At 42.7% G+C, this 27,704-nt stretch overlaps 1 protein-coding gene across 1 annotated transcript; it reads left to right on the top strand.

Annotated features, from left to right (window-relative positions):
* On the top strand, positions 1 to 27,366 carry LOC308312213 (lysosomal alpha-mannosidase-like). The gene is made up of 23 exons (XM_080794597.1): positions 1 to 115; positions 2,191 to 2,293; positions 3,486 to 3,659; positions 4,929 to 5,122; positions 5,560 to 5,692; positions 6,897 to 7,042; positions 7,762 to 7,961; positions 8,202 to 8,322; positions 9,480 to 9,558; positions 9,777 to 9,886; positions 11,007 to 11,114; positions 11,224 to 11,340; positions 11,924 to 12,115; positions 12,518 to 12,615; positions 12,750 to 12,870; positions 13,528 to 13,646; positions 19,045 to 19,146; positions 20,122 to 20,209; positions 21,415 to 21,495; positions 23,300 to 23,524; positions 24,151 to 24,300; positions 25,464 to 25,566; positions 26,454 to 27,366. The coding sequence occupies exons 1-23, from the start codon at positions 5 to 7 to the stop codon at positions 26,555 to 26,557; spliced, it is 2,979 nt and encodes a 992-aa protein (XP_080650723.1). The 5' UTR covers positions 1 to 4; the 3' UTR covers positions 26,558 to 27,366.
* The last annotated feature ends 338 nt before the right edge of the window (positions 27,367 to 27,704 follow it).

Below are 27,704 nucleotides of genomic sequence, written 5' to 3'. Positions count from 1 at the left end.
CAACATGGCGTCAACGGTGCTGCAGCTGGTTTCTGCTCTCCTGCTCTTTCAAAGTTGTGTATTTTGCTTTCCCCTCGGACAAGATGTTCACGATACCTCGTCCTGTGGATACAAGGTCAGCCACACATTACTAATTAGCAGTATTCACTATTCAGTGTGTATAGAGTTTGGCTGCATTTCTTTTCTAACACGTATTGGAATCTTAACTGCTGCAAGTTACTGTACTTTCACTTTCATATTATGATACCTCAGTTTTCTCTCTAATCTACAGTTTGTTAGGTATTTGATTACTGAGGGGTTTCACCTGATCAGTCAGTCGTCTATTCATTCAACAAATGATGATAGGCCTAATGCAAATAAATTGCCTATGGCATGCTCGCAATACAGTATAGGGACCTATGATAGGGACTCATTCCAGGGATAAATTCATACTATTCAGTTTACTTTCAGTCATGAATCACACTATCACACACAGGCGACAGGCCTATCTATTAGTTCATAAACATTTTATGCCCTCATAGTTGAATATTGAATGTTTTTAAATTATAGAAAACAAATCTTGTGTGATATAGTGCATTTTATGACAGAAAAAATGGATTGAGGTATGATATCCCCCAGAATATAATGTAAAAATATCAAATGGTCAGTATAGTGTTTGGAAAGTCCCTTCTGGATGATATATTGATTGGCAAACTAGGATACCATATGACCGTTAGAGCTGAGAGCAGCCTTGTGAGTTACATGCTACTAACTTCAAGTCCTCCATAAAGAGTTGGCTGAATAGTAGCCATGATTCATGACTCTCGTATTAATCATCATGGCAGTCATGTATCAGGGCTAGCTGAATAGCAGCTGGACCTAATTATAACCATCATGATATTACTGTACATTTATGTATTTTGCATTAGTATGTTGAAAAACTTGAAATGTATATGAATATTATTGCATTTATTATTTTGCTGGTGTCTGCTAGTACTGCTACCCACTGCACATATTTGCACTCAATAGTACCACAATGGAAATAAGCTCTCAAGCCTTTTTGTGTTTTATCCTTTTGACATGTACAACTATGTTTTGTCTAAACTTCAATCGGTCAAAAAGGGGCAACGGTATACATTTGCAGCCTGTGTGTCACACTGTCACTGCTGAATGACTAAAATGCAGTGTTGTGGTATCTATAGCGTAGCAAATGAGTAGTGACATGCATGGCTTAAAAAATGTCAGAATAAAGGTGTGCCTGGTGGCCAGTTAGTGACTGTACACTTAGCTCTGGTCCATAGCTCTAATTAATACCTTTGCATTAGAGCTATGATACTTCTCTTCTTGCGCTCGCATGAAATGCAGACCAGCCTCTCGTCTGTAGTGAAAATTAAAAGAACCTTTCCAGTACTCGCCAATACAAAGGCGGCTTGTGTTATTAGAAAGTCTACTTTCCTTAGTGGATGCACTCTGAGCCACTCGTATAAAATGCACTTTTTGGCCAGAAAGGAGAAAGAGAAAACCCTACAGATTTTTTCCTTCCGGTGGAAAACAAAATCCCTTTCTGGCTAAAAAGTTTTTATACGTGTTGGTGGGGGGCTCAGAGTGCATCCACTAAGGAAAGTGGGCTTTCCAAGTAATGACACAAATCGCCTTTGTATTGGTGAGTAGTGAAAACGTTATTTTTATTTTCGCTACAGACGAGAGGCTGGTCTGCATTTCATGCGAGCGCAGGATGAGAAGAGTAGCATAGCTCTAATGCAAAGGCATTAGAGCTATGGACCAGAGCTAGTGTACACTGTACAGACCATATAAATTCAATTCAATTAGTGTGTCAAATCACAACAAGTTGTCGAAAAACTCCCCTTTAGGAAGAAACGTCAGGCAGAACCCGACTCTAGGGTGGGCGGCCATCTGCCTCGACCGTGTCGGGAGGGGGGGGTAGTAGAGGGAGAGAGAGAGAGAGAGAGAGAGATATACTCTTGGTGAGAGCAAGTCCAGACTCCCTTATCATGTCTTGTGACATTTAAACATGCTTTACATTTGCGCATGCTATGTACACTGAAAAAGAAGTGGGTATACGGCATAACTTTGTATACCGAACAGTGTCAACACTAGTACTGACCTTTTGTAATGGCTTACAGTGTGGTACTGTAGACTTGTTAAAATTGTGTGTGTGTGTGTGTGTGTGTGTGTGTGTGTGTCGTCTAGTCATGCCATGCTACCATGCCCAACATGTTGAATGTCCACCTGGTGCCACACACCCACGATGACGTAGGTTGGCTCAAGACTGTGGACCAGTACTTCTATGGAGGTCGGTGTCCTGTATCTACAGTTGGGTGTTGTTGCATGTGCTCAAACATGGAATCAGTGCTCTGCCAATTTAACTATTTATCTTCAGTTATCTCTAGATATCTACAAAGGAGTAATCTGTAATCTTGATTTTGCAACTTGTATGAGAAGTTCACTTCCTCAGACATAGTAGTCAGTCATCCATACATTCCATAATACAAACATATTATGTTCAGTCACATGCTTTTTAGTGGAAAACATCCACTAAAACTTTAACAACCGTTAAAGTATAAAATGTTTTACAATGACCATTGCATGGGCTATTGTCTTGTTGTCTAGCAGATGATCATTGTATAACTTGACCGTTGGCCAATGGTTGTGTAAGCAGAAAGTTAACTGTAGTATATTTTGTCTAGAGTGTGCATAGTTTGCATATTTCCTTTATTGTCTCTTACATGTGCACATACACTATAGAAAGAACAGGCCATATTCAATAATATTTATACTTCCAATATATTTAATTTAACATATCTGTACATAATTCAGTTGTGCTGGATGATTAACTGATTCATTATTTGACACAGGGTTTTTCAACCCCTATAACATATTCAGTATTTGGGTGCTTTCGTAAATACACTGGGCTGTATTTTGCGTGTCTTAAGTACCAGGTCCTATACCCTAACTTGAGTAAACTAAAGACCTGGAGGCGTGATCAATGCTCTTTGGCCACTCAGAATAGCCAAATGGCATTGATCACGCCTCCAGGTCTTTAGTTTACTCAAGTTAGGGTATAGGACCTGGTACTTAAGACACGCAAAATACAGCCCACTGACCCTTAAGAGCACTTGGAGAACACGGTCCACATGATAAGCCGGGTTATCAAATATCAGAGCATCCTCTGAAGTTGTCTGAACATTGGTTACAACAGGAAGCCATTGTGAAATGCAATGGTTGCTGCTTGTTTGGAGTCTAGATGGTATTATGCATGGTTTGAGTGAACTTTATACATTATTTGAGTCAAAAAATTAAAAAAAAGCGAATTTACTTCACTATCTGGGTGCTCTATGGGGTCAACACCAGAGGGTATTTTCAATGTTGCACCATGTGTATGTGTGCTCCACTGCGTGCATGTATCTAATAATCATAATAATAATCTTACAAATGATGAACAGAATGGTGCCTGAATTGTAATCCATGCATGCATGTCATTGCAGACCGTAATGACATCCAGCATGCGGGGGTGCAGTACATCCTGGACTCTGTGGTGGACCAGCTTCTGAAGAACCCGGACAGGAGGTTCATCTACGTGGAGACGGCCTTCTTCTACCGCTGGTGGAAGACTCAGAGCTCCGCCATGCAGCAGACTGTCAAACAGCTGGTCAATGAAGGTACAGTACACACACAGTAGCCTGACATTCCGTTTCACTCGCCTAGAACATATTTGAGCCAGGCTAGGTGGTACACAGGCCTGCATGCCCGGATGCACCACCATGGCAACGTTGGATTAGAACTAGGGCATTAAGCAACTAGTCAACTAGTAAATCCACTAGTCGACCTTGAAAAATCATATTCATTTTTATTTTTATTTTCCCGATTTTGTAGGCCTCAAGATCAGGTAGATTATAGTTATAGTCACCAATGTACATAGTTTTTAAATGTACAAATATATTTTTTTACACATAATGGGTAGTTGAACAACTAGTCGACTAGTAAAAATGACTAGAAGTGAATGCCCTAATTCGAACCCACAACCTCTTTGGGGGGGTGTGTGTGTGTGTGTGTGTGTGTGTGTGTGTGTGTGTGTGTGTGTGTGTGTGTGTGTGTGTGTGTGTGTGTGTGTGTGTGTGTGTGTGTGTGTGTGTGTGTGTGTGTGTGTGTGTGTGTGTGTGTGTGTGCAGGCACGTTAGCACTGCGCCACCCGAGCGCTTGCCTGCGTGCCTACATGTACATTGAAGTCTGTAGATTAAGTTGAAACAAAATTAACGATCTATTCAATATTGATGTACTACATAAAATTCACATGATTTATTTAATTCAGATCAGTGGTATTCAAAGTGGGGTCCAAGCGGGACCCTCAGGGTTCCTTGAGGCGGTTATCTTATGCTGTACCTCTGTAGTTTAGATGGATAAATAATGGTCGGATGTATAAAATAAGAGATCTTAGGAAGGAATCGTTCCCGAAAAGGGGAACGACAGAAGGAAGAAATGTGGTCACGTAGACGGACACAGATTATTCATGTATAACTCTACCCGTCTTGATTTATTTCCAGTGTTTTTTATTGCAGTCATTTTGACTGGACCATGGCTCCCTACCTGTCTTTGATTGTCATGCTGTATTTACAAGACTTGTGAAGAGCTTTTGGTTGGTATGGTGTAGTTGGAGATGGGTCAGTGGATACAACCACACATTTCAGCCAATGGACTTATCGTACCAGCACTCACAACAGTGACCTTGGGCTTATATTTTGACTTGCTTTACGATTGTAGCTACCTCTGGCTGTGCTAAATAAAACATCACACTCCTGTGAAGTCCCCCCCCCCCCCCCCCAGGTGGCCTGATTAAAGTAATGTTACCTTGACCTTGACCCCAACATCCTTTTACTATATTTAAATATTTCTGTCTGCCCTTTTGCTTGTACCCCACCCCACGCCCTCAGGTCGTCTGGAGTTTGTGAACGGTGGTTGGTGCATGAGCGACGAGGCAACCACTCACTACAGTGCTGTCATTGACCAAATGACCATGGGCCTGAGGTTCCTCAATGACACGTTTGGGCCATGCGGCCGCCCTCGCGTGGCATGGCACATCGACCCCTTTGGGCACGCCCGGGAGCATGCCTCCATGTTCGCACAGGTAGCCGAGCACATCTTTATGTTGTCAGAGGGGACTGACTGTTTGCCATTTCAGACTGCAGTGTGTGCAGGTGGTGTCTGTCATAATGTCTTGTCTTATCGTCATGATCTCTTCGTCGTTAAGTCTACTACTTCCCCTCTAATAGTGTCTGTCTTTCCTTCCTCATTTCAAACTAAGAATAATCTCATCCTACCTGGTTATTTGGCTATATTAGCATGGATTAAAGGGATTCGGTCATATTATGACCATATATGGAGAGGTCGGTCTTGTGATCAGTGCAGACTGAGAAATAACTGGCGCGCATCAATGGGGAGAGAGGGGAATTGCTTCCCTGTATGGTCAAGCAAGGGCTTTGAACAACCTCCTCTCACTATTTAAAGGTAACAGGGTTTGTTTGTGTTTTTTTTTAATTTCTTTATTTTGTTTTGTTTTTCTAGATGGGGTATGATGGCTTTTTCTTTGGCCGTCTGGACTACCAGGATCGAAATAACAGGATAATGAATTTGGATCAGGAGCTGTTATGGAGAGCATCGGACAGCCTCGCACCCCCCATGGCTGACCTCTTCACTGGTACCCTACTCTGACCATTAAACTAACGTCTAACCTTTACCATTTAACCCTAGATGTTTAACCCATTAAGACCTGAGGCCGATTCTAAAATCCTAACATAGTTGCTATATTGAGATGATAGGCTGACGTTGTTGACTTGATGTGGCTATAGAGCGTCGCAGTCCCTCCCCCTTTCAGAACGACGAGTGGCCCAGGAAGTATTTATTCTTTAAGTATTTATTTAAAGACGGTTACGCCGCGGACAAAGCCAACTCGGATCGTGACAAATCATGACAATGAACACAATGTTTTGGGCCGATCAAATAATTCATAAGAAGAAAAACAAAACAAATAGTGTTGTCTCCTGCCTTTATTTTCTTCTTTTCTAATGATTTGATCGGCCCAAAATATTGTGTTCATTGTCATGATTTGTCACGATCCGAGTTGGCTTTGTCCACGGCGTAACCGTCTTTGAATAAATACTTAAATAAAATCCTATGGGAGAAATGCATTGAATTTCATTTCCTGGGCCACTCGTCGTTCTGAAAGGGGGAGGGACCGCTCTATAGAGTGTCGCAGTCCCGCCCCCTCGAGAGACCCGGAAAATAAATCTCCGTTCATTTTCCTCATAGACTTTTCAGAAAGTATTTATTTAAAGACGTTTACGCCGCGGACAAAGCCAACTCTTGCCGTGACAAATCATGACGACAAACACAATTTTTCGGGCTAAACAAAGAATTAGAAAGTGGAAAAAAAAACGGCAGGTTTTAACACATTTTTTGTTTTTCTTCTTTGTAATTATTTGTTTGGTCCAACATATTGTGTGTTGTCATTTCATGACAAGAGTTGGCTTCGAAAAAATGCATTGAGATTCATTTCCTGGGCCTGGCGTCGTGATGAAAGGGGGCGGGATTGCGACGCTCTTAAGATTTCTGGCTTGGCCTTTTGGGCTTCAAAGAGTGAAGATTGGTCAGACGTTTGTCTCAGTTTGAGAATTTCCTTTTTAGAAAAAGGTTGATGCGCACCTCAAAAGGTTGGTGACTGGTGCGTAGGACAAAAGTGCATATAATAAAATGTTTATCTTTTGAATAACAACGAAAAGGACTCGCACACTGTCAGTGTCAGAAACTTGGACGGACAATGGAAATTAACTTTTCAAGTGTGTGTGTGCGCGTGTGTGTGTGTGTGTGTGTGTGTGTGTGCCGTCCATTGGCTTTTCCTCCAGGCATTCTGCCTAATGGATACAACCCCCCAGAGGGCTTCTGCTGGGACCAGTCCTGTGACGATCCACCGATCCGAGACGACCCAGACCTAGAAGATTATAACGTAGACGACGTGGTGACGCGCTTCCGCAACATCGCCACCAAACAGGTCGGGTCATGCAACTCAATCATGCATACTAGGGCATTCGCAAATACAGATTTTCTTTCGCATTCGACTTTGAATACAATAAGCTAATACCAGTAAGACGCCCCTGAAGGCGAGGTTGTGCTGAAACTATACAGTTCTGGGAATGCCAATATATGGACTTTATTTATTTCTGGGCCGTGTAGGGCGTCCAATGTGTGCTAATTGGTAAGGCCAGGCGGGGGCTCTCGGGCACAGCCCAGTTAGGGCCCAGGTAGGGCCGGTGGCCTTAATTTTCGGGCCTCTTGAGAACTCTAGTTTTTTGCCGGCTGCCGGGGCACGGCTGCGCTAATAACTTTGGGGCGGGGCCCCGTCTAGAGTTTGAATGTGGACGGGTATCAGTCAAAAGGGAGACATCCTCGAAGAGGAAGGACGGGTGGGGTAGGATCAACATATGGAATGTCGGATGGGGTCAGTGTCATGATCCTCATATATATATATATATATATATAGACGGCCAGATATAGACTATTCTTTATCAAAATGTGAAAAATAATGATATACTAGCTAATATTTTAAATTTGATGTACATATGTGTAGAATAGTACTTTTGTAATAGTCTAGTATTGGATCATTCTGTGAAACCCCTAATGACAAACGCACATTAATGACTGAAATGCGCAAGGCATCGTGTTGTACAAATCTTGTCGTTCATTCTCCTTCCACTCGCGTCCTTCCTACAGGCCGCCGTGTATAAAAGCAAGCACATCATCATGACGATGGGCTCGGACTTCCAGTACGAGAACGCCAACCTGTGGTACAAGAACCTGGACAAGTTGATCCGCTACGTCAACGCTCAGCAGGCCAACGGCAGCAGCATCAACGTCTTGTACAGCACCCCCTCCTGTTACCTACAAGAACTGCACGGGGCCAACCTCACCTGGTGGGAGGACCATCATCTCTCGTGCTCTTATTTATTACAGTAGCATGGTAAAATGCGTCCACGCGTCACGGGGAATTAAATCGATTGGATGCATAGGACGTGTGTGCAGGCGAGAGAATAATAATCAGATTTTTTCTTTTTCTTTTTTTTTTTTTTTTTAGTGAGCCTCTAAGGCCACCGAAGTCCTGACGTCCTGACGTCACTCGCTCATCCCTTATTGTGCTCCGTCTGTCTTCCCAGGGCTCTGAAGACGGATGACTTCTTCCCGTACGCTGATGATGCACATAATTTCTGGACGGGTTACTTCACCAGTCGGCCAGCCCTGAAACGTTATGAGAGACTCAGCAACAGCTATCTGCAGGTAGTCCCACATGGGGTTTAGGATTTAAACGATTCCGGTTCCTTAACGAGTCCCTCTTAACAGTTCCCATTTAATGATTCCTATAGCATCGCAGTCCTGCCCCCGAGAGAGACCGGGAAAATAAATCCCTGTTCATTTTCCTCAGACTTTTCAGAAAGTAATTATTTAAAGACGTTTACGCCACGGACAAAGCCAACTCTTGTCGTGACAAATCATGACGATAAACACAATGTTTTGGGCCAAAAAGACGGCAGGTTACAACACTTATTTGTTTAGTCCAAAATACTGTGTGTGTTGTCATGATTTGTCACGACTCGAGTTGGCTTCGTACGACGCTTAAAAGGTCTTTAAATAAATACTTTTTGAAATGTCTATGGGGAAAAATGCATTGGGATTCATTTCCTGGGCCTGGCGTCGTCATGAAAGGCCACCAGTGAGTGTACAAATGGAACTCTTGACTGTACAAAATGTACAAGATGGTCCTTATTTGATAATCACCGGTATTGTAATTGTACAGTTCTGCCAGCTCTGACCGTGTGATAAATGGTTCCAAATGTGATGTCATCAATGTTGGTTCCGGATCCCAACCGGGCCTATATCCCATGTTAAATGTACTCCCTTTACTCTGACACAGTTTGGCCAGCGCTCAAAAATATTTTTGGAGTAACAAATGTGTGCTATTTTATGTTGCAAGAGAAGAAGAAAGAATATCTAACTTGGGTAAATCTCAAGCGTTGTACACTCTTTTTTTCCCCCCCCTTTTTTTTACTGACAAGTGCTTTCACTCTGGGGCTATCACCTCGTTCACTGATTGGTCTAGAAATTTGGTGGGCGGTCCCCTTGGTTTTGCAGGCACAGAGAGACGGAAAGAGACCACATAAAGCGAGAGAAAAGGACTGAATAGAAAACGGAAAGGATTAGAGGGAGAAAGCAGAGGAGAAAGAACTGCATTGTGTGTGCGTGCGTGCGTGAGTGATATGGCGGCGCGAGAGATCTGAACCGAGTATGATGGCACTTTTCTAGATGTATAGCATATTGTCACCTAATGGGTGATAACTTATCACCTCAAACTGCAGTATGAGTAGGCCTTAAGAGTGAGGAAGAGTAGTTAGTTGTGGCTTTTGTCTTAGAACTGTGTGACTTTTGCTGTTTTGTAGACCTGCAACCAACTGGAGGTGCTGGGCGGACAAGTGTCCAGGAATGGTGTCTTTGGAGAAGGAAACAGCCAGACCATGAGTAAGCCTAAATAAGTTTAATTCTGCCTGAAGTCTAGTCTATTCCGTCACATAAAGTCATCGGTGTATCGGCACATATCAAAGGATGTTAAATGTAAAGACATAAATCCTCCCAAGTCGTAATACATTATCGTAATGCATTACTGTATAAAGAGTGCTTTGCGCCGGGATATTATACAAGTGGAAATGGTTGATGGCAGCCTGTCCTCTGGTCACCAGGAAAGGCTATGGCCGTGGCGCAGCACCACGACGCCGTGTCGGGAACGGAGAAGCAACATGTTGCTAATGACTACGCCAGGAGACTGGCCATTGGCTGGCAACACTGTCAGGTAGGGCAATATGTCACATGACTCTAACCCATTTTGACCTGAGATCAGATTCTAAAAATGTCTTCTACATCCTGACAGTTTTCTAAAAAAAAAGCTATGTTTCCATGTCGGTTGTTCTTCAAAAATAGCAGACCTATAAGCTCGTATGAGCTTGTAGATCTGCTATTTTTCAATAGCATAATGCTAACACCAAAAGGGGTTCCAGAGGTCTGTCCCTCAGTCTCTTCTGGCTCCCAAAATGTTGAATGACTCCTAAACCTGCAGATTCACTTTCCAATTTCCAACACAGCCTAAACACTAACTTCATCAGTTCTACCTTGATTCTAACATCCTTGTTGTTTATGTCCTCAACTCTACTGACTTATACACTGCTATTATTTAATGTTTTATTCCTTTTCTTTTCTTTGTTTTTTGAGCACCTATGCACAGCTTTGTGTGTTTGTACCACGGAATGTGATGATTTGATTGGCTGAGCACGGAATGTGATTATGTATAAGATCTTTTTTTTGAGTGGTGCAACCACTCCAAGGAACAGCAATGTCCGTGTTCGCCTATGTGTCCGCCTATGTATGTGTATTCTGTATTCTTGTCTCGTCAATATCTGCTAAAATAGTTATAGGATGCAGATGGACACTGTATGTTGGTCACTTGGAGTCAACTCAATGCACAGCTTTTAGGGGTGCGGGGCGCGTCACCTGTATTGTAGACTCGCACTGGCGTGACTGCAGAGCTAGTGACACTGCAGAACTCAACACCCTGATGCAGCGATTCAGAAGATTAGACTTAGACTTTGTCAGTTGTTCTTGGTAAGAGTGTCTTCTAAATGCTGAAATTCTAAACGGTGGGAGAACGTCAGAGTCTCTAGCATTACCGCAGCTGACCCCAGTGCAAATCCAACCCGATGTACAGTGCACATAACATGATATTCCTCCTCCCCTCTCTCCTGCCTTTCCCGTAATGTAATTCATTCATTATTTGTCCCACACTAGAGCGCTTGGGCTTTCACTATACCGTTTGTAGTACGTGTTCAGCTATGTTCCTCTACACTGCATAAGGAGCATGGTGCTCTTGATAATGGTGCTCTTATAGAAGAACCATGGCTTCTCCCCGTCTTCCTCAGGTTCTGGTCAGTAACAGCCTCGCTGCCCTCACTGGTTCGTCTGCTCCGAGGATGTACTGCGAGCACCTCAACATCAGTGTGTGTCCTCTCACGGAGGCCAGCAAAAAGGTAATGCTACACACATACTGCATGTTGACTGTACACTAGCCCTGGACTGAGGTGTACAAATTGAGTCCGTGAAAGAAATGATGGTTAAACTCCTACCGCTCTCTTTCAGTTCTCGGTAAACGTGTACAACCCCTTGGCTCGTCCAGTCACGAGGGCAGTCAGGCTGCCGGTCAACGGAACGCTGTATTCCATATCTGATGCTAATGGCGTACCTGTGGACTGCCAGGTCAGTGACTGTGTGTGAGAGGGAGAAATGGCCTGTCTATTGTAGTCTTTTTGGTTTCGCGGGACCCCACAAATGTATACTTGCAATGTAGTCCCATGTTTGTATGTAGTCTCTGTGATGCAGATTGCGGCCTGTTCTAAATCTGTTATCAAGGTGCAATCAACTAGATTAATAACTATTCACGATATCTGACAAAATAACATCGCTATAATTTTTGGTAATGCCATACCCTAACCACAGTACATTCCTGAGTGATAATCGTACTCTGATAGCGTGCAAATGGACCCTTTGATATTGTACACTCATTGACATTGAACACTTATAAGGGCTCATTCACACTCCAATTTTACCGCTGTAGTGCCGAAATGATTTTGGCTCGTCAGAAAATGCTAGTGGCACCGAAGAGACTACTTTAGGACGGTACCCCCCCCCCCCCCTCCCCCCCCGAACCTCAAATTACGTCACATTGTAGGCTCTACAGAGCCGAACCGGCTTTTATTCGGCTCTAAAAAATGGGAGTATGAATCGCGCCTAAGAGTGTGTTTTTACAATACGACTCCATATTCTTGTGTCCTGTCCACAGGTTGTCCCAGTGTCTGCAGCCACCCAGGCGCTGAGGGGAGGAAGGGGCTATGCCGTGAATGAGCTGGTCTTCCAGGTCCAGGCTCCTCCACTGGGCTACAGCACCTACTCTGTGTCCCGGTTTCAGAGCAGACCCCCACCGGCCCCCGCACAGCCCAGACCCCTGGCGGGAGTGGCTGCCATCGAGAACAAGGTACGGTTACAGTTATAGATTATGAAGGGCATAATCCCATGAAAGTTGTCGACACTTTCATTCAGTGCCGCACCTGGTGGTCACCAGTTTTGTCTCTCGTTGTCAATTAGCCCATTATAAATAAAAGAGAGAAAATGTAATTATATTATGCATGTCATCTGCATGTCATCACCTGCACACCAGATTAGAGGAATTTTCTAAATATGGATAAAAAAATATATATATATATATAAAAACATCAAAACTTGTCTTGTCGTCCCTGGCAATCAGTGCATAATTGGATTCAACTCGTCTTGTCGTCCCTGGCATTTGAACTGTTTTAACAGCCCAGCAATACAGTGTGAAAAGTGCATGGATGGATGGATGGTTTTTAATGTGAGTCTGTGTGCATTGCGTTACCAGTTCCTGCGTGCGACCTTTGACCCAGAGACGGGACTTTTGAGCAGCCTCAGTAACCTGGAGACTCGACAGACCATCAAACTAACACAGAACTTCTACTGGTCTCTCTCTCTTTCTTTCTCGCACACACACACACACACACACACACGCACACACGCACACACGCACGCACACACCTGCATACGTTTGTCAGTCTAATGACTGCATTTTGTTTGTTACCTGTTATATATTCCAGGTACAATGCCAGTGATGGTAACAACTCGGCCAGTAACCAGATGTCGGGTGCTTACATCTTCAGACCCAACTCTTCCACCCCATTCATCATCAGCAAGACGGCAAAAACCCAGAGTATACAGGTAGACGGAACACACTGACTGTGTTTGAAGGTATCTTAAGTACAATTTTTTGTGTATGCTTTCATTTTTCCCATAGAGATATTTATAGTTGGTTACTTTATTGACACAAATGTATAAAACATTGGGTCCAAACAATAATTAGAAAAAAACCCATGAATCAAAAAAAAACTTTAAAAGGTACAATACATTAAAATATACAATAGACAATACAGGATCCCTTTACAACAGGAGCTTTCTATTGCTCCACACGTGACAGGCAGGCATGTAGCATATTATGCAAAGTCTCTCTGTTAGTGCCCACAAAGAGTGAGCTCAAATCAATACCATATTTCACTCTTGATATCTTGTGTGAGGGGACACACCAGTATGTGTGCTGTCCGTTTTGTATACCCGTCTCACATTGGCAAAACCCGCCAACCAAAAATAAATGGATCTGGGTTGATTGCTTGGTATGTCTTATATCTATACATTTTTTTTAAGACTAGAATCAAGCCACCCAGGCTCCTGGTGGTGAATCATACAAATATTAGATTCTAGTGAAAAAGTAATGAACAATTATAATTGAAATTCCTGATCCCATGAAATGTTTCCCATTTATCCTTTTCTTCTTTTCTTTCTCTTCTATGTCGTACTTCATCTCCTGCTCGGCTGCCTCAGACCTCGGTGGTCCAGGAGGTCAGACAGTGGTTTGGTCCCTGGGTGTCTCAGGTGGTCCGCCTCTACGCCCACAGCAGGTCTCTGGAGTTGGAGTGGACCGTTGGACCCGTACCCATAGAGTGAGTGCAGACCGTGATGGGTTTGCGTAAGACATTTGTTGGCCTTTTTATTAATGGAGTCTTGGAGTGTATATACTTTGGGGGTTGATGCTATACCCTCCACAGGGCTTCGAGAGTCGGAGAGCACGAGGTTCAAATATAAGGAAATGGTTGCACAGACGGACTGTATGTGTGTGTGTGTGTGTGTGTGGTGTGTGTAGATGCATGTAGACTGCACACCAGCTGGGGTCCTCTTAGAACAAGGAGTACCAAAAACGGAAGCCTACAGTAAAAGGAAACCTGGGTCCTAAATGAAACTAGTGTGCCTGAAAAAGCATTCACTAAATAGTACGTTTGTCCCTAAAAAATAACCTATACTAAGTCTTTTAGGTGTTTTAAAATACAGCAGCAGTCACAGAAGCAACTGTGTTTTGGCCTATTGGCCCTTGTCCGCGTTTGAGCTATCAACTCTAGCTTATATTTGATTAATATATTTGGCCACAGATCCCCCCCCCCCCCCCCCCATCTGAAAAGGTGTGCTTTTAAATAATTTCTTCCTCCAATAATTTAAAAGAGACCATCTACAAGCTCGATCTTGTAGATGGGCTATTTTCGAAACAGCCAAAGTTTTAAAATAGAATTTCAAGTGGTTTAAAAAGCAGTTAAAGTGGGGAGCCCCTGGCACCGGGGGAACTGGGTTAGTGTCAAAGCATCCTTTTGATTTGATTTGATTTGATTTGATATATTCATGATACAATTCATAGAAGAGCAGCATACAGAATGATCAGGATTGCACAAAAAAGTCAAGAGGACTTAATTCCATTGTGATCCAAATAAATAAATAGTTACGGCATATGATAAGAAGAACATGTGTACTAACGTTACAATACTAATGACATTTACAACCGGCCATCATAGATCAATAAACAAAAGACAATAAATAGATAAATCCTTTAACAAGACACTGAACTGCTCCCGATGAGCAGGTTGGTGATTTGCATGGTTTATTCCATCGTTCGGATGCGTGTTTACGGATGCGTGTTTTTGAAATGGGTGAATGTAATGCACAGCACTTTAGATTAAGGCGCTATAAATGCACCATTTGCCATTTTTTTATTAGATGTGATGCGAGATATGTGGCAATGGAAACAGAAGGGGGCAGTCATTAGCTGCACTAAACGTATATAACTCACAGTTCTTGTGCAGCACTAGAGAACCGAGCGCTTGTTTTTATTTCCCCTGTCATTACTCAGCCTTTTATTCTTTCCTTTGGATTGAATGAGTTGGACTTAGGTTTTGATCAACCCATTTTGGACTGAGGTCGAAAAAAAAAAAAAAGGCTTCTGAATCCTAAATTTCTGAAAAACCTATGCTTCTATGTCAGTGGTGCTCAACCTTTGTCGAGGACCCCCAGAATTATCTCTATTGGGCCATGGACCCCCATCTCAAAATATGTAGGGACCCCCCCAGAAGCAAATATCTTTGTTAAAAATGTTCGCTCTGAAATATATAATCAATGATTTGCGCCACATTTTCACGATTTTTCACAGACGGACTGTGTGTGTGTGTGTGTGTGTGTGTGTGTGTGTGTGTGTGTGTGTGTGTGTGTGTGTGTGTGTGTGTGTGTGTGTGTGTGTGTGTGTGTGTGTGTGTGTGTGTGTGTGTGTGTGTGTGTGTGTGTGTGTGTGTGTGTGTGTGTGTGTGTGTGTGTGTGTGTGTGTGTGTGTGTGTGTGTGTGTGTGTGTGTGTGTGTGTGTGTGTGTGTGTGTGTGTGTGTGTGTGTGTGTGTGTGTGTGTGTGTGTGTGTGTGTGTGTGTGTGTGTGTGTGTGTGTGTGTGTGTGTGTGTGTGTGTGTGTGTGTGTGTGTGTGTAGACTGCACACCAGCTGGGGTCCTCTTAGAACAAGGAGTACCAAAAACGGAAGCCTACAGTAAAAGGAAACCTGGGTCCTAAATGAAACTAGTGTGCCTGAAAAAGCATTCACTAAATAGTACGTTTGTCCCTACAAAATAACCTATACTAAGTCTTTTAGGTGTTTAAAATACAGCAGCAGTCACAGAAGCGACCGTGTTTTGGCCCTTGTCCGCGTTTGAGCTATCAACTCTAGCTTATATTTGATTAATATATTTGGCCACAGATCCCCCCCCCCCCCCCCATCTGAAAAGGTGTGCTTTTAAATAATTTCTTCCTCCAATAATTTAAAAGAGACCATCTACAAGCTCGATCTTGTAGATGGGCTATTTTCGAAACAGCCAAAGTTTTAAAATAGAATTTCAAGTGGTTTAAAAAGCAGTTAAAGTGGGGAGCCCCTGGCACCGGGGGAACTGGGTTAGTGTCAAAGCATCCTTTTGATTTGATTTGATTTGATTTGATATATTCATGATACAATTCATAGAAGAGCAGCATACAGAATGATCAGGATTGCACAAAAAAGTCAAGAGGACTTAATTCCATTGTGATCCAAATAAATAAATGGTTACGGCATATGATAAGAAGAACATGTGTACTAACGTTACAATACTAATGACATTTACAACCGGCCATCATAGATCAATAAACAAAAGACAATAAATAGATAAATCCTTTAACAAGACACTGAACTGCTCCCGATGAGCAGGTTGGTGATTTGCATGGTTTATTCCATCGTTCGGATGCGTGTTTACGGATGCGTGTTTTTGAAATGGGTGAATGTAATGCACAGCACTTTAGATTAAGGCGCTATAAATGCACCATTTGCCATTTTTTTATTAGATGTGATGCGAGATATGTGGCAATGGAAACAGAAGGGGGCAGTCATTAGCTGCACTAAACGTATATAACTCACAGTTCTTGTGCAGCACTAGAGAACCGAGCGCTTGTTTTTATTTCCCCTGTCATTACTCAGCCTTTTATTCTTTCCTTTGGATTGAATGAGTTGGACTTAGGTTTTGATCAACCCATTTTGGACTGAGGTCGAAAAAAAAAAAAAAGGCTTCTGAATCCTAAATTTCTGAAAAACCTATGCTTCTATGTCAGTGGTGCTCAACCTTTGTCGAGGACCCCCAGAATTATCTCTATTGGGCCATGGACCCCCATCTCAAAATATGTAGGGACCCCCCCAGAAGCAAATATCTTTGTTAAAAATGTTCGCTCTGAAATATATAATCAATGATTTGCGCCACATTTTCACGATTTTTCACAGACGGACTGTGTGTGTGTGTGTGTGTGTGTGTGTGTGTGTGTGTGTGTGTGTGTGTGTGTGTGTGTGTGTGTGTGTGTGTGTGTGTGTGTGTGTGTGTGTGTGTGTGTGTGTGTGTGTGTGTGTGTGTGTGTGTGTGTGTGTGTGTGTGTGTGTGTGTGTGTGTGTGCATGTAGACTGCACACCAGCTGGGGTCCTCTTAGAACAAGGAGTACCAAAAACGGAAGCCTACAGTAAAAGGAAACCTGGGTCCTAAATGAAACTAGTGTGCCTGAAAAAGCATTCACTAAATAGTACGTTTGTCCCTACAAAATAACCTATACTAAGTCTTTTAGGTGTTTAAAATACAGCAGCAGTCACAGAAGCGACCGTGTTTTGGCCTATTGGCCCTTGTCCGCGTTTGAGCTATCAACTCTAGCTTATATTTGATTAATATATTTGGCCACAGATCCCCCCCCCCCCCCCCATCTGAAAAGGTGTGCTTTTAAATAATTTCTTCCTCCAATAATTTAAAAGAGACCATCTACAAGCTCGATCTTGTAGATGGGCTATTTTCGAAACAGCCAAAGTTTTAAAATAGAATTTCAAGTGGTTTAAAAAGCAGTTAAAGTGGGGAGCCCCTGGCACCGGGGGAACTGGGTTAGTGTCAAAGCATCCTTTTGATTTGATTTGATTTGATTTGATATATTCATGATACAATTCATAGAAGAGCAGCATACAGAATGATCAGGATTGCACAAAAAAGTCAAGAGGACTTAATTCCATTGTGATCCAAATAAATAAATGGTTACGGCATATGATAAGAAGAACATGTGTACTAACGTTACAATACTAATGACATTTACAACCGGCCATCATAGATCAATAAACAAAAGACAATAAATAGATAAATCCTTTAACAAGACACTGAACTGCTCCCGATGAGCAGGTTGGTGATTTGCATGGTTTATTCCATCGTTCGGATGCGTGTTTACGGATGCGTGTTTTTGAAATGGGTGAATGTAATGCACAACACTTTAGATTAAGGCGCTATATAAATGCACCATTTGCCATTTTTTATTAGATGTGATGCGAGATATGTGGCAATGGAAACAGAAGGGGGCAGTCATTAGCTGCACTAAACATATATAACTCACAGTTCTTGTGCAGCACTAGAGAACCGAGAGCGCTTGTTTTTATTTCCCCTGTCATTACTCAGCCTTTTATTCTTTCCTTTGGATTGAATGAGTTGGACTTAGGTTTTGATCAACCCATTTTGGACTGAGGTCGATAAAAAAAAAAAAAAAGGCTTCTGAATCCTAAAATTTCTGAAAAACCTATGCTTCTATGTCAGTGGTGCTCAACCTTTTTCATGTTGAGGACCCCCAGAATGATCTCTATTGGGCCACGGACCCCCCCCCCATCTCAAAATATGTAGGGACCCCCCCCCAGAAGCAAATATCTTCGTTAAAAATGTTCGCTCTGAAATATATAATCAATGATTTGCGCCACATTTTCACGATTTTTCAAAAATGGCAGACCTACAAGCTCGTAGGCACGCTATGAGCTATTTTTCAAAGGCTAAATTATAACAATGTTTACAACACCAAATGGGGTTCACCTCTTTAAAAGGTTAAAGAGGTGGTCGGTGGATGACTCACAAAGGAAGCATATAGAGACATCCATTGCACCAAAGTCTAATACACGTTCTGATGTAGGTGCATTTGTTAAAGGACCACTTCACTGCTTTTCAACCCATCTTCATATAATTGGTCCTCACTAATGTTCATGATAAAACGGCACAATTGTTTTTCCTACTCTGTCTGTGTCTCATAGGAGGGCAGTTCAGAAACCTGTCCACCAGTGACCTCATCGATGGGGAATCCATGCTAATATAAACGCCAAGCTTTCTATTCCTGAAAAGATGCAATGCAAAAATGGAAGCCATCGTTCTCACGATAATAGACATCAAAAACATTGTTTAAAAAATAACGATGATGGACGGGTTTCTGAATTGCCCATAGCCTCTCCTACGAGACACGGACTGAGTAGGAAAGAATTGTGCTGTTTTGTCATGATTTATTAGTGAGGACCAATAATGATGGGTTGAAAAGTGGTGAAGTGGTCCTTTTTTAAGATAAGAGGAACATGAACAATATCTGCATTCATGTTTTCCTATTCTCTCTGCATTCATTTATTCCTATTCTCCCTAGGCCACATTATACTTCCTAACTCGCTATAACTCCTCCTTTTCATTCTCAGTGACCACCTGGGAAAAGAAGTAATCACGCGTCTAGACACCAGTATCGACTCTGCAGGAGTCTTCTACACCGACTCCAACGGCAGAGAAGTGCTGCAGCGAAAGTAAGCCGCATTAGGAAGACCGTTTTCTTTACCGGATTTATCTGGTATAAAGAGGTATGGTCCACTCCCTAGTCGGCAATTCTGATTGGAGTCTTAAAGGGATAGTTCAGATTTTTTTTGAACGTAAGTTGTATGAAATACTTGCCATTAATATAGTGGTCGCAACTGTATTAATTGATTGCCAGAGTCCCGTGGTGGGAGTTCTGCTCTGGTTTGAATGAATATCAAGTAGTTCCTTCATTTGTATTGTTGACCTATTTCTAAAATATTAGTGCAACTTTTGTTCTTTTTTTTTTTTTTACCCCTCTATCACACAGAACTATGTTTTTTGTGTCCTACGCCCAAAAAATTGTTCCATGTGATGGAGGGGTCAAAGTTGAACGAAAGTCGCACTAATATTTTAGTTAAATAAATCTGAACTATCCCTTTAACCACAGACTCGATGGGCATAACGTTGCTGTCGGGTGGAAGCCTTGTATGTCCAAAACCGTTCCATTTTTATTGTTTTTGTAAACAAATTGAAATGGTAAATGGCCACTGTACACAAGCTCACAATGCGTTTGTGTTAGCTTGTGTACATTGGCTTATTTTTACTACTTTTGTACTACACTCTTGATGATGATTGTATGATGACGTAGGGCAGGGTTCCCCAATACATTTTCCTCAAGGGCCATATTTTGACTACGGTACCAGGCTGGGGGCCGAGTCCGCACGTGCAAGGTCGAGGTCTTGCCCTGAAAATGAATTTTCAGGGCAAGACCCCATTTGAAAAGGATGCCCAGTTTGACATGCATAGGCTACTGACCCCCGTAACTGAAGTAGGGCATTCATTTACCAAAAACATAAATGTGGAGATAAGAGGTTTTTACTCAACGATAAAAGTAATTGTATCGTCGAGTAAAACTTAAAAATTTGATCAATGTAATTCAGAATCATTGTGTGTGTGTGTGTGTGTTGTGCTGTCCCGTCCCAAAGGAAAGACTTCCGTCCAACGTGGAAGCTAAAACAATCTGAACCCATCGCTGGCAACTACTACCCCATCAACTCACGTGCGTACATCAAGGTTTGTGTGGCTCTCTATCCTGCACCTGTTGTAGATTAACTTGATGTTTTTACTTACCGTGATTACCCACGCCAATCTTGATCATTTAAAATTATTTAAAACAATTCTGCAAAGAAGGGTTTGTGGTTGATCACAAATGACTATAATAAAGCTGCCCTGACGTCAGTTCCTCTGCCTGTTGTGAGTTCTACAGTGTGGATTTTATGATGTCACAGAGTGAGCCAGGGTCTCTTTCACCCAGGAGACTTCAGACAGCATGGCCTGTCTACTATAGTCTTTTTGGTTTTGCGGGACCCCACAAATGTATACTTTCAATGTAGTCCCAACTATATTAAAGCTGCTATAAGCAATAATAATGTCAAATTCTTTATGACTTTTTTCCCCCCATACAGCCAGCAATGGGTAGAACGCTCCCCAAAAAAATGTAGTCTCTGCTGTGACACATCTAGGGGGGCGCAATCTGCATTCAAAGATTTTCCTAGAAGCCTTGTCATTGGTCGATTTGCCCGTCTGCTTCCTGATTGGTTAGTCATTGCGACCGGGTTATTTTCCGACCAATGACAAAGCTTCTAGGAACATCCTTGAATGCAGATTGCGGCCCCTAGATGTGACTACCTGTCCTCTTAACCCATTAAGACCTGAGGCTGATTCTACAAATGCCTTCTAAATGGAATCAATAGTTCTCACCCTTTTTCATGCCAAGGACCCCCAAATGGATATATATATAGATATTAGCCCCCCCCCCCCTGCCCATATGAAAATGTGACCCCCAGAAGAGATGATTTGTGCTAAAGAAAAACAATAATTTCAAGATATTTCAAAAATGGCGGATGTACAAGCATGCAGCGCAGCACAAAGTGACGAGCTGCAAGCTTGAGAACCCCTGTTCTAAATCCTAAGAGTTTTCTGAAACTAGCTATATACAAATATATAATCAAAAGCGGTTAACCCATTTAATGCGAACACCTTTTGGTGTTGGCGTTACGTTATGCTTTGGCTATTTAAAAATAGCAGATCTACAAGCTCATAGCGCGCCACCGAGTGGCGCGCTACGAGCTTGTAGGTCTGCTATTTTTGAAAAATCGAAGAACGACTGACATAGAAACATGGCTTTTTCGGGAAAACTGTCAGGATTTAGAAGACATTTTTAGAGTCTGATCTCGGGTCAGAATGGGTTACTATAAATGGTGAGTGTTTGTGCGCAGGACAATGACGCTCAGCTGACGGTGGTGACGGATCGCTCTCAGGGTGGAAGCAGTATCTTCAACGGCTCACTGGAGATCATGGTGAGATAAACGCGACACTAGCACGCTACGCTTCGCTCGTACGCTCACTTCTGAACAAACTCTGGGCTGCTATTTTTTCTGGGAGTCTGGGGGTTCACTTCAAAATACACTGCAGCGTCTGTCTACTCTGGTAACCTATATTAGTCTTAGACACATGCATGTGGTATGTGTAGACCTTGGACCACAGTGCCAGTTCAGGCAAAAATCCCCAATCTTGGATTGCGTCGTATAAGAACTGTGTTCTAAGAAATAAACAAACCACCCTGGCGTTTTTTACTCGTCTGGATATGAATGAAGCATCAACTGACGGTGGAAAAAGTAGAAATGTATCCAATGAGTAAGAAAGTATATATTTCTTTTTATATCGAATGTAACTCAATATCATGACATGCCTGTGGGATTTCCAAAATAACACTGACACAGGGGGTTAGTGGGAGTGGCATCAGGACCTCTGTACTTTATATTATCATAAATTAGGGCCGGGACTAATTGCGATTAATTTAGATTAATTAACTACAGAAAAATGAATCTCGATTAACTACAGATAAATTAATCGCACCTTTTTTTTTTCACCGCGGAACGTTTCTCACTGGGCGCTTTTCTATAGTACTGAAAACTGGAAATAATAAAAAGTCACCCCATTTTGTGTTGCCTAGAACTGGAGGTCTGACAAAAAAACAGTAACAATATGAAGTAAGTACAGCTTTGTGATGTCACTGAGATGTACTTGTTACTGTCAGACCTCCAGTTCAACACAGAATGGGGTGACTTTTTATTATTATTTCCACAACGGGTATATTAACGACAGTAAAATGTTGAAAATGAGTGGTATCCTGTAGTCGCTATTCATTGATTCACTGGGATACCAAAAAACATTAAAAAAAAAGGTTTCTCGCTGTTCTCAGGTTGAATATTGATATGCGATTAAAATGCGATTAATCTAGATATATTTTTTTAATCGAGTCCCAGCTCTATCATAAATATAAAAAAATATATATGCCTCAGTGGCCGCTGGACGGTCTAAAGAGGACGAGACGCGAAGACCGTACGGGAGAGACGCCATGTTGCTCCATGGCAGTGTTGCCGACTCGTGACAGAAATAAGCCAACCCCACCTCCAAAAACAAGCCAAAACAAACCCAACAATATGACCATATAATCCTAATTAAAAAAAAAAAAGATTTGATGCATTTATCATTATAAATACCATGCATGTCTAATGATAAGACTATATTAAAGCTGCCCTGACGTCAGTTCCTCTGCCTGTTGTGAGTTCTACAGTGTGGATTTTATGATGTCACAGAGTGAGCCAGGGTCTCTTTCACCCAGGAGACTTCAGACAGCATGGCCTGTCTACTGTAGTCTTTTTGGTTTTGCGGGACCCCACAAATGTATACTTTCAATGTAGTCCCATGTTTGAACAACAAAAAAAACTATATTAAAGCTGCTATGAGCAATAATAATGTCAAATTATTATTGAACGGGAGGAGGAAGTCAAGCGGAATCTTGGAAGGCACGCGCCTCTGATTGTCCTCTGATTTTGCTTACAGACGGGTGCAGACTAGTCATTGGTCCGACAAACGACAACGTCTAAAATAGCAGACCTACAAGCTCGTAGATCTGCTATTTTTCAATAGCTAAATTATAACGTAATGTTTAAAACACCAAAAGGAGGGGTTCCATCGATGTTGTGCCCCTCGCGTTCGAATCTGATCGCAGGCACCATTTTGTTGAATGAGGCCTGTTGTGTCTTCCTAAGCACGCACACATAAATACACGCGGCCTCCTCCGCTTCCATTCCGCAGCTCCATCGGCGCCTGCTGTACGACGACGTGCGCGGGGTGGCCGAGCCCCTCAACGAGACCTCCGACGAGTACCCCCAGGGCCTGGTGGTCCGCGGCAGCCTTCTCCTGTCCCTGGAGCCCCCGCAGAGGGCTGCCGACGCACACCGGCCCCTGGCCCAAGAGACGGTGTTGCAGCCGCTGGTGACGTTCACCGATGGAGACTTGCACCCCAACACTAGACTGGAGGTGAGAGAGAGAGAGAGAGGAGTGGAGGGTATGATAAAAGACGGCGACAAAACGATCCCAATGAGGACGCTATAAACGGCAGATGTTATGGATATGACATGGATCAAGCGTTTTCAAAGGTACATTATTCAGCATTTGAGCCACGGACCAACATTTGATTAGATTTAGCCTCTCAGAACCCAAGCTATTATATTCCATGCTGTATTGACATGGTACCATAGGAGATAAATAACAATTATTCTACATTGTGTGTGTGTAGACTTTTACCGTTGAGAGTGTAATATGAATAATTTTACACTCTTAACAGTTAAATATCTAGAAGGGTCCATTAGATTATTAGCTCATCATTTAGCTGGGGACCACCTGGAGAAACCCCGTCAAGGACCACTGGTGGTACCCGGACCACTGGTTGAAAACCAATGTCATGGCTGAACGACTGGGTTGATGGACGGACAGACAGAGGTTATCTATGAGCAGATGGTCGTCAAAATGCAAAAGGGAAAAGCTTGGCAAAGCGGTGTTTAAACCAGGCTGCTATGTTCCTCCGTGTCCAAGGTTCCCCTCAACTTTTCCCCACATCTCTCTATAGTGCTCTGTTCTGCCTCTTATCTCTCCCCTCTGTATAGTTCTCTGGCCTCCAGGCTGCGCTGCCCCCTGCTGTCCACCTGCTGACGGTGTCCCAGTGGGACGGGGAGTCCATACTGCTGCGCCTGGAGCACCAGTTTCAGGCCAGTGAGAGCAAGGAGCACTCCCTACCCGTCGCTGTCGATCTGCAGGTCTGTCACGCTTTTTTCATACAAGTCCTCGAGTAGTACGTTTCAATTTTCTAAAACGGTTAGTCCCAATACTCGTTGGGTGGTTCATGATTAGACCGCATAGTAAATCTCACGATAATCTATGACTTAAATCACTTAGATTTGTATCAATCTCGGGTGCGTTACAGTGATCCATATCTGTAGCTGAACTAGGGAAGCGCTTGATTTCCTTACAAGCCCTGGCCGTGCCATCATGATTCTGACGTCAGAGTGGCGAGGGGCTTTCCCCAACGACTTCTATGCGGGCTCGCCGGGCTTGGTGGCCGTGGTAGCATAGCAACTTATGCTACTATTTTGGCGTCACATTTAGCTTGAATACTGGGTGAAAGTCTCATTCAAAAAATTATTTTTGCACAACATTGTTCAGGTGAACTGTGTGTTTATGCTTGTTCATTGTAATAATCAATATCGCTATGATTATTTTATTTATCGCCGCGTCGCTCCGCATGACAACATACAGTCTAGCCCGTCTCAGATGCAGGCTGCACACACACGGGGGGACGTGTGTGTGTGTGTGTGTGTGTGTGTACACACATGCCCAGTCCCCCGTAGAGGCTCATGATCTCGTCCGCAAGACTATGCCTCGGCATAGCGATATTTATTATTACAATGAATACAAACATAAACACACTATAGTTCACTTGAACAATGTTGTGGTAACTAACTACGGTATTACAGAGTGAGAGCGAGGGTGTACATGTCAGCCTGCGGCTGAGAGGGGAAAAGAACAGTAGTCGCGCTGCGGAGCTTCTCTCACAGCGGCCAGACAACAGCAGACCGTCCGTAGTCGCGACTGCTTGTGCTGCAGTTCCCCTAAAAAACGCCACGCCAACCTCAATTGCATTCAAACTAAGCATTTCTGGCGAAAAAATATTTTTTTTCAATTACATTTCTAGCCAATATGACGCTAAATGTACCGTCAAAAACGCTAGCCTGACCTATAGCCACTTGTTGCTAGCGCCGTAGCCCCGTTTCAAACTGTTTTCAGTCAGACCACGTGATGTGCTGTACCACCCATATTAATTTCGGGGCGTGTCAGCGGACCTTTAATTTATTTTGTATTCTAGTTATTTCATTGGTTCACTGTAATAACCTTCACCTGGCTGTTCCTCTTGATGTTGCAGAAGCTGTTCTCTACCCTGGAGGTGCTGGGCGTGTCTGAGCTGAACCTGTCAGCCAATCAGTGGAAGGACGAGATGAAACGTTTTGATTGGAAGTCACATACAGGTACAAGACACTTCTGAATGGTTTGAAATTAAATTCCAGTACGCTTGTATACGGTAGCACTTTTCAACATAGTTACTCGGCAGTGCCTTTGGTGTTCTCAGACAACTTGCTCAAACCTTGAGTGGTGCTACGTTTTTGTAGTTTTTGCATTGAATGCAACTTGTGTTGTAAGACTATGGACTATTTCATGCAATGTTCCGGCACTTATGCCCTCGTTATCCAATCCGGGTGATTAGACTATACTGTAAGCCAAAGTTAGCGTGGGTTTTGTGCGTATAATAACCACTGTATCTCTGAAATACCTAGTGATGGTGGTCCATATTAACACTGGATCACAAACCTCAGTAGTAGCATGGAAACTTTGACGGTATCAATACGTTTAGTGGAACAAACTTATTGCGTGTGTCCAGAGGAAAACCTGTGCAGAAAAACAATACAGTAGACTGTCTTCAACTGTACTGGACACCTAGGATTTAAAGAACATGAGCCATTCCTTCCCCTAGGCTAGCTTTTAACCCATTTTGGGGCGGGAACTAGCCTGGGCACCATTTCATTTAGGGTATATGATCCTGTCGGGATGGACGATATCGTTACGTCATGTTGTAGTATTGTTTTGTAGTCGACGGGCAGCTACAACAGGCGGCAACTTTATTGAGGGAAAAGGAAGGTTCCTTCCTTTTTTCTCTCAATAAAAGCTACAGGCTACGAGAGCTTTTCCTTGTAGCTTGTAGGTCTGCTATTTTTGAGAAAATCGAAGAACGACATAGAAACATGGCTTTTTCAGAAAACTGTCGGGATGTAGAAGACATTTTTTTTAATCTGATCTCAGGTCAAAAGACACCGTTTCAGAAATGGCTTTGATGTGCATGTTTTTCTTTTTTTTTCAGGTGAACAGCCTCTGCCAAAGCGGCCAGAAGACTCCTCTGTCTGGGAGGTGACATTGAAACCCATGGAGATTCGCACCTTCCTGCTCCGAGTCAGCCACAGATAACCAATCACTTTTTTTCCCCCCTTTTCTCTCCACCCAAACCAATGTTGATTCAGCCATTCCCTGTGGCCTCAATGTCAAAACGTAATTTTTTACTTTGTCACAGAACCAAAAAGAGCTGATCTATAAGCTCATGCGACGCAACGATTTTGACGGGATAAAGAATCTTTTCATTGCTAATGTAGGAGGCTTACATAGCAAACGCTACCCACCACGGCAAACGAATCAATTCATATATCCGCTGGCTGGTTTTACAACTGGCACATAATATCCTGGCTGGATCTCCCGAAAGCATCCTAAAACCAGCTTCATCTTTAAGTCTAAACATGATTTCACATTCCAGCTGTTTGTGTGGAAATATCTCACATGGCAACAATGATACCTTTTTTTTTTTAGACACGGTATCTCCATGAAGATCAACTCAAGGCCACAATAGAATACCACTGGATCATGTTTACTGTGGCCTTTTTAGTTTTACACACATGCTCGGGGACCAAAATGGACATTTGCACAATCGTCTTTAGTGTTAACATATCTGAAGTTCTGCCAGGAGGTGCATGTATTGTGACAAAAGCTGCCTTTTCTATTGCGTGTGTATAATGTTTATACAGTATTATAAATGAATCATTCACTGCCAAGCAGGTTATACCTTTTCTTAAAAGAGAATTGTCAGACCATTAATTTCCACACGTACATTTTTCAAGCCTAACAAGTTTAAGGGGTTGTGGGAGCTGGACTATTTCTCCGATGTGCCTATGTAAATAATTGATCATGTTGATTTGAAGATGACATAATAAAGTGCAGTCATTTTATATCTTGTGTTACCTGTATCTTACCTCACACAAACTGTTCACCCATTTTGGCGTTTTTAAAGGACCACTTTTCAACTTCTCTTCCTATAATTGGTCCCAACTGATGTGTCTCATAGGAAGGCTGTGGGCAGTTCAGAGACCCGTCCACCAGTGACATCGATGGTGAATCCAAGCTAATAGAAACGGCAGGCTTTCTTTTCCTGAACAGTTGAAGCCACCGTTCTCACGATAATAACAATCTAAATATATTAAAAAATATATATATATGCCTAATGATGTCACTGGTGGACGGGTGTCCGAACTGCCCCAAAGCCCTTCTATGAACACAGACTGAGTAG

This window comes from Protomyctophum bolini, assembly GCF_963924005.1.
Source record: "Protomyctophum bolini genome assembly, contig: SCAFFOLD_159, whole genome shotgun sequence".
Lineage (NCBI taxonomy): Eukaryota > Metazoa > Chordata > Actinopteri > Myctophiformes > Myctophidae > Protomyctophum > Protomyctophum bolini.
The sequence above is the reverse complement of the archived record's forward strand: the minus strand, read 5'-3'. Positions and strand labels throughout refer to the sequence as shown.

What these genes read in the sequence shown, in the direction of transcription:
- LOC308312213 (XM_080794597.1), top strand. Translation starts at nt 5, where the DNA reads ATGGCGTCAACGGTGCTGCAGCTGGTTTCTGCTCTCCTGCTCTTTCAA. An exon ending in CCTCGTCCTGTGGATACAAG is followed by an intron (nt 116 to 2,190) that starts GTCAGCCACACA and finishes TGTGTCGTCTAG; the next exon opens with TCATGCCATGCTACCATGCC. An exon ending in GTTGGACCCGTACCCATAGA is followed by an intron (nt 13,647 to 19,044) that starts GTGAGTGCAGAC and finishes TTTCATTCTCAG; the next exon opens with TGACCACCTGGGAAAAGAAG.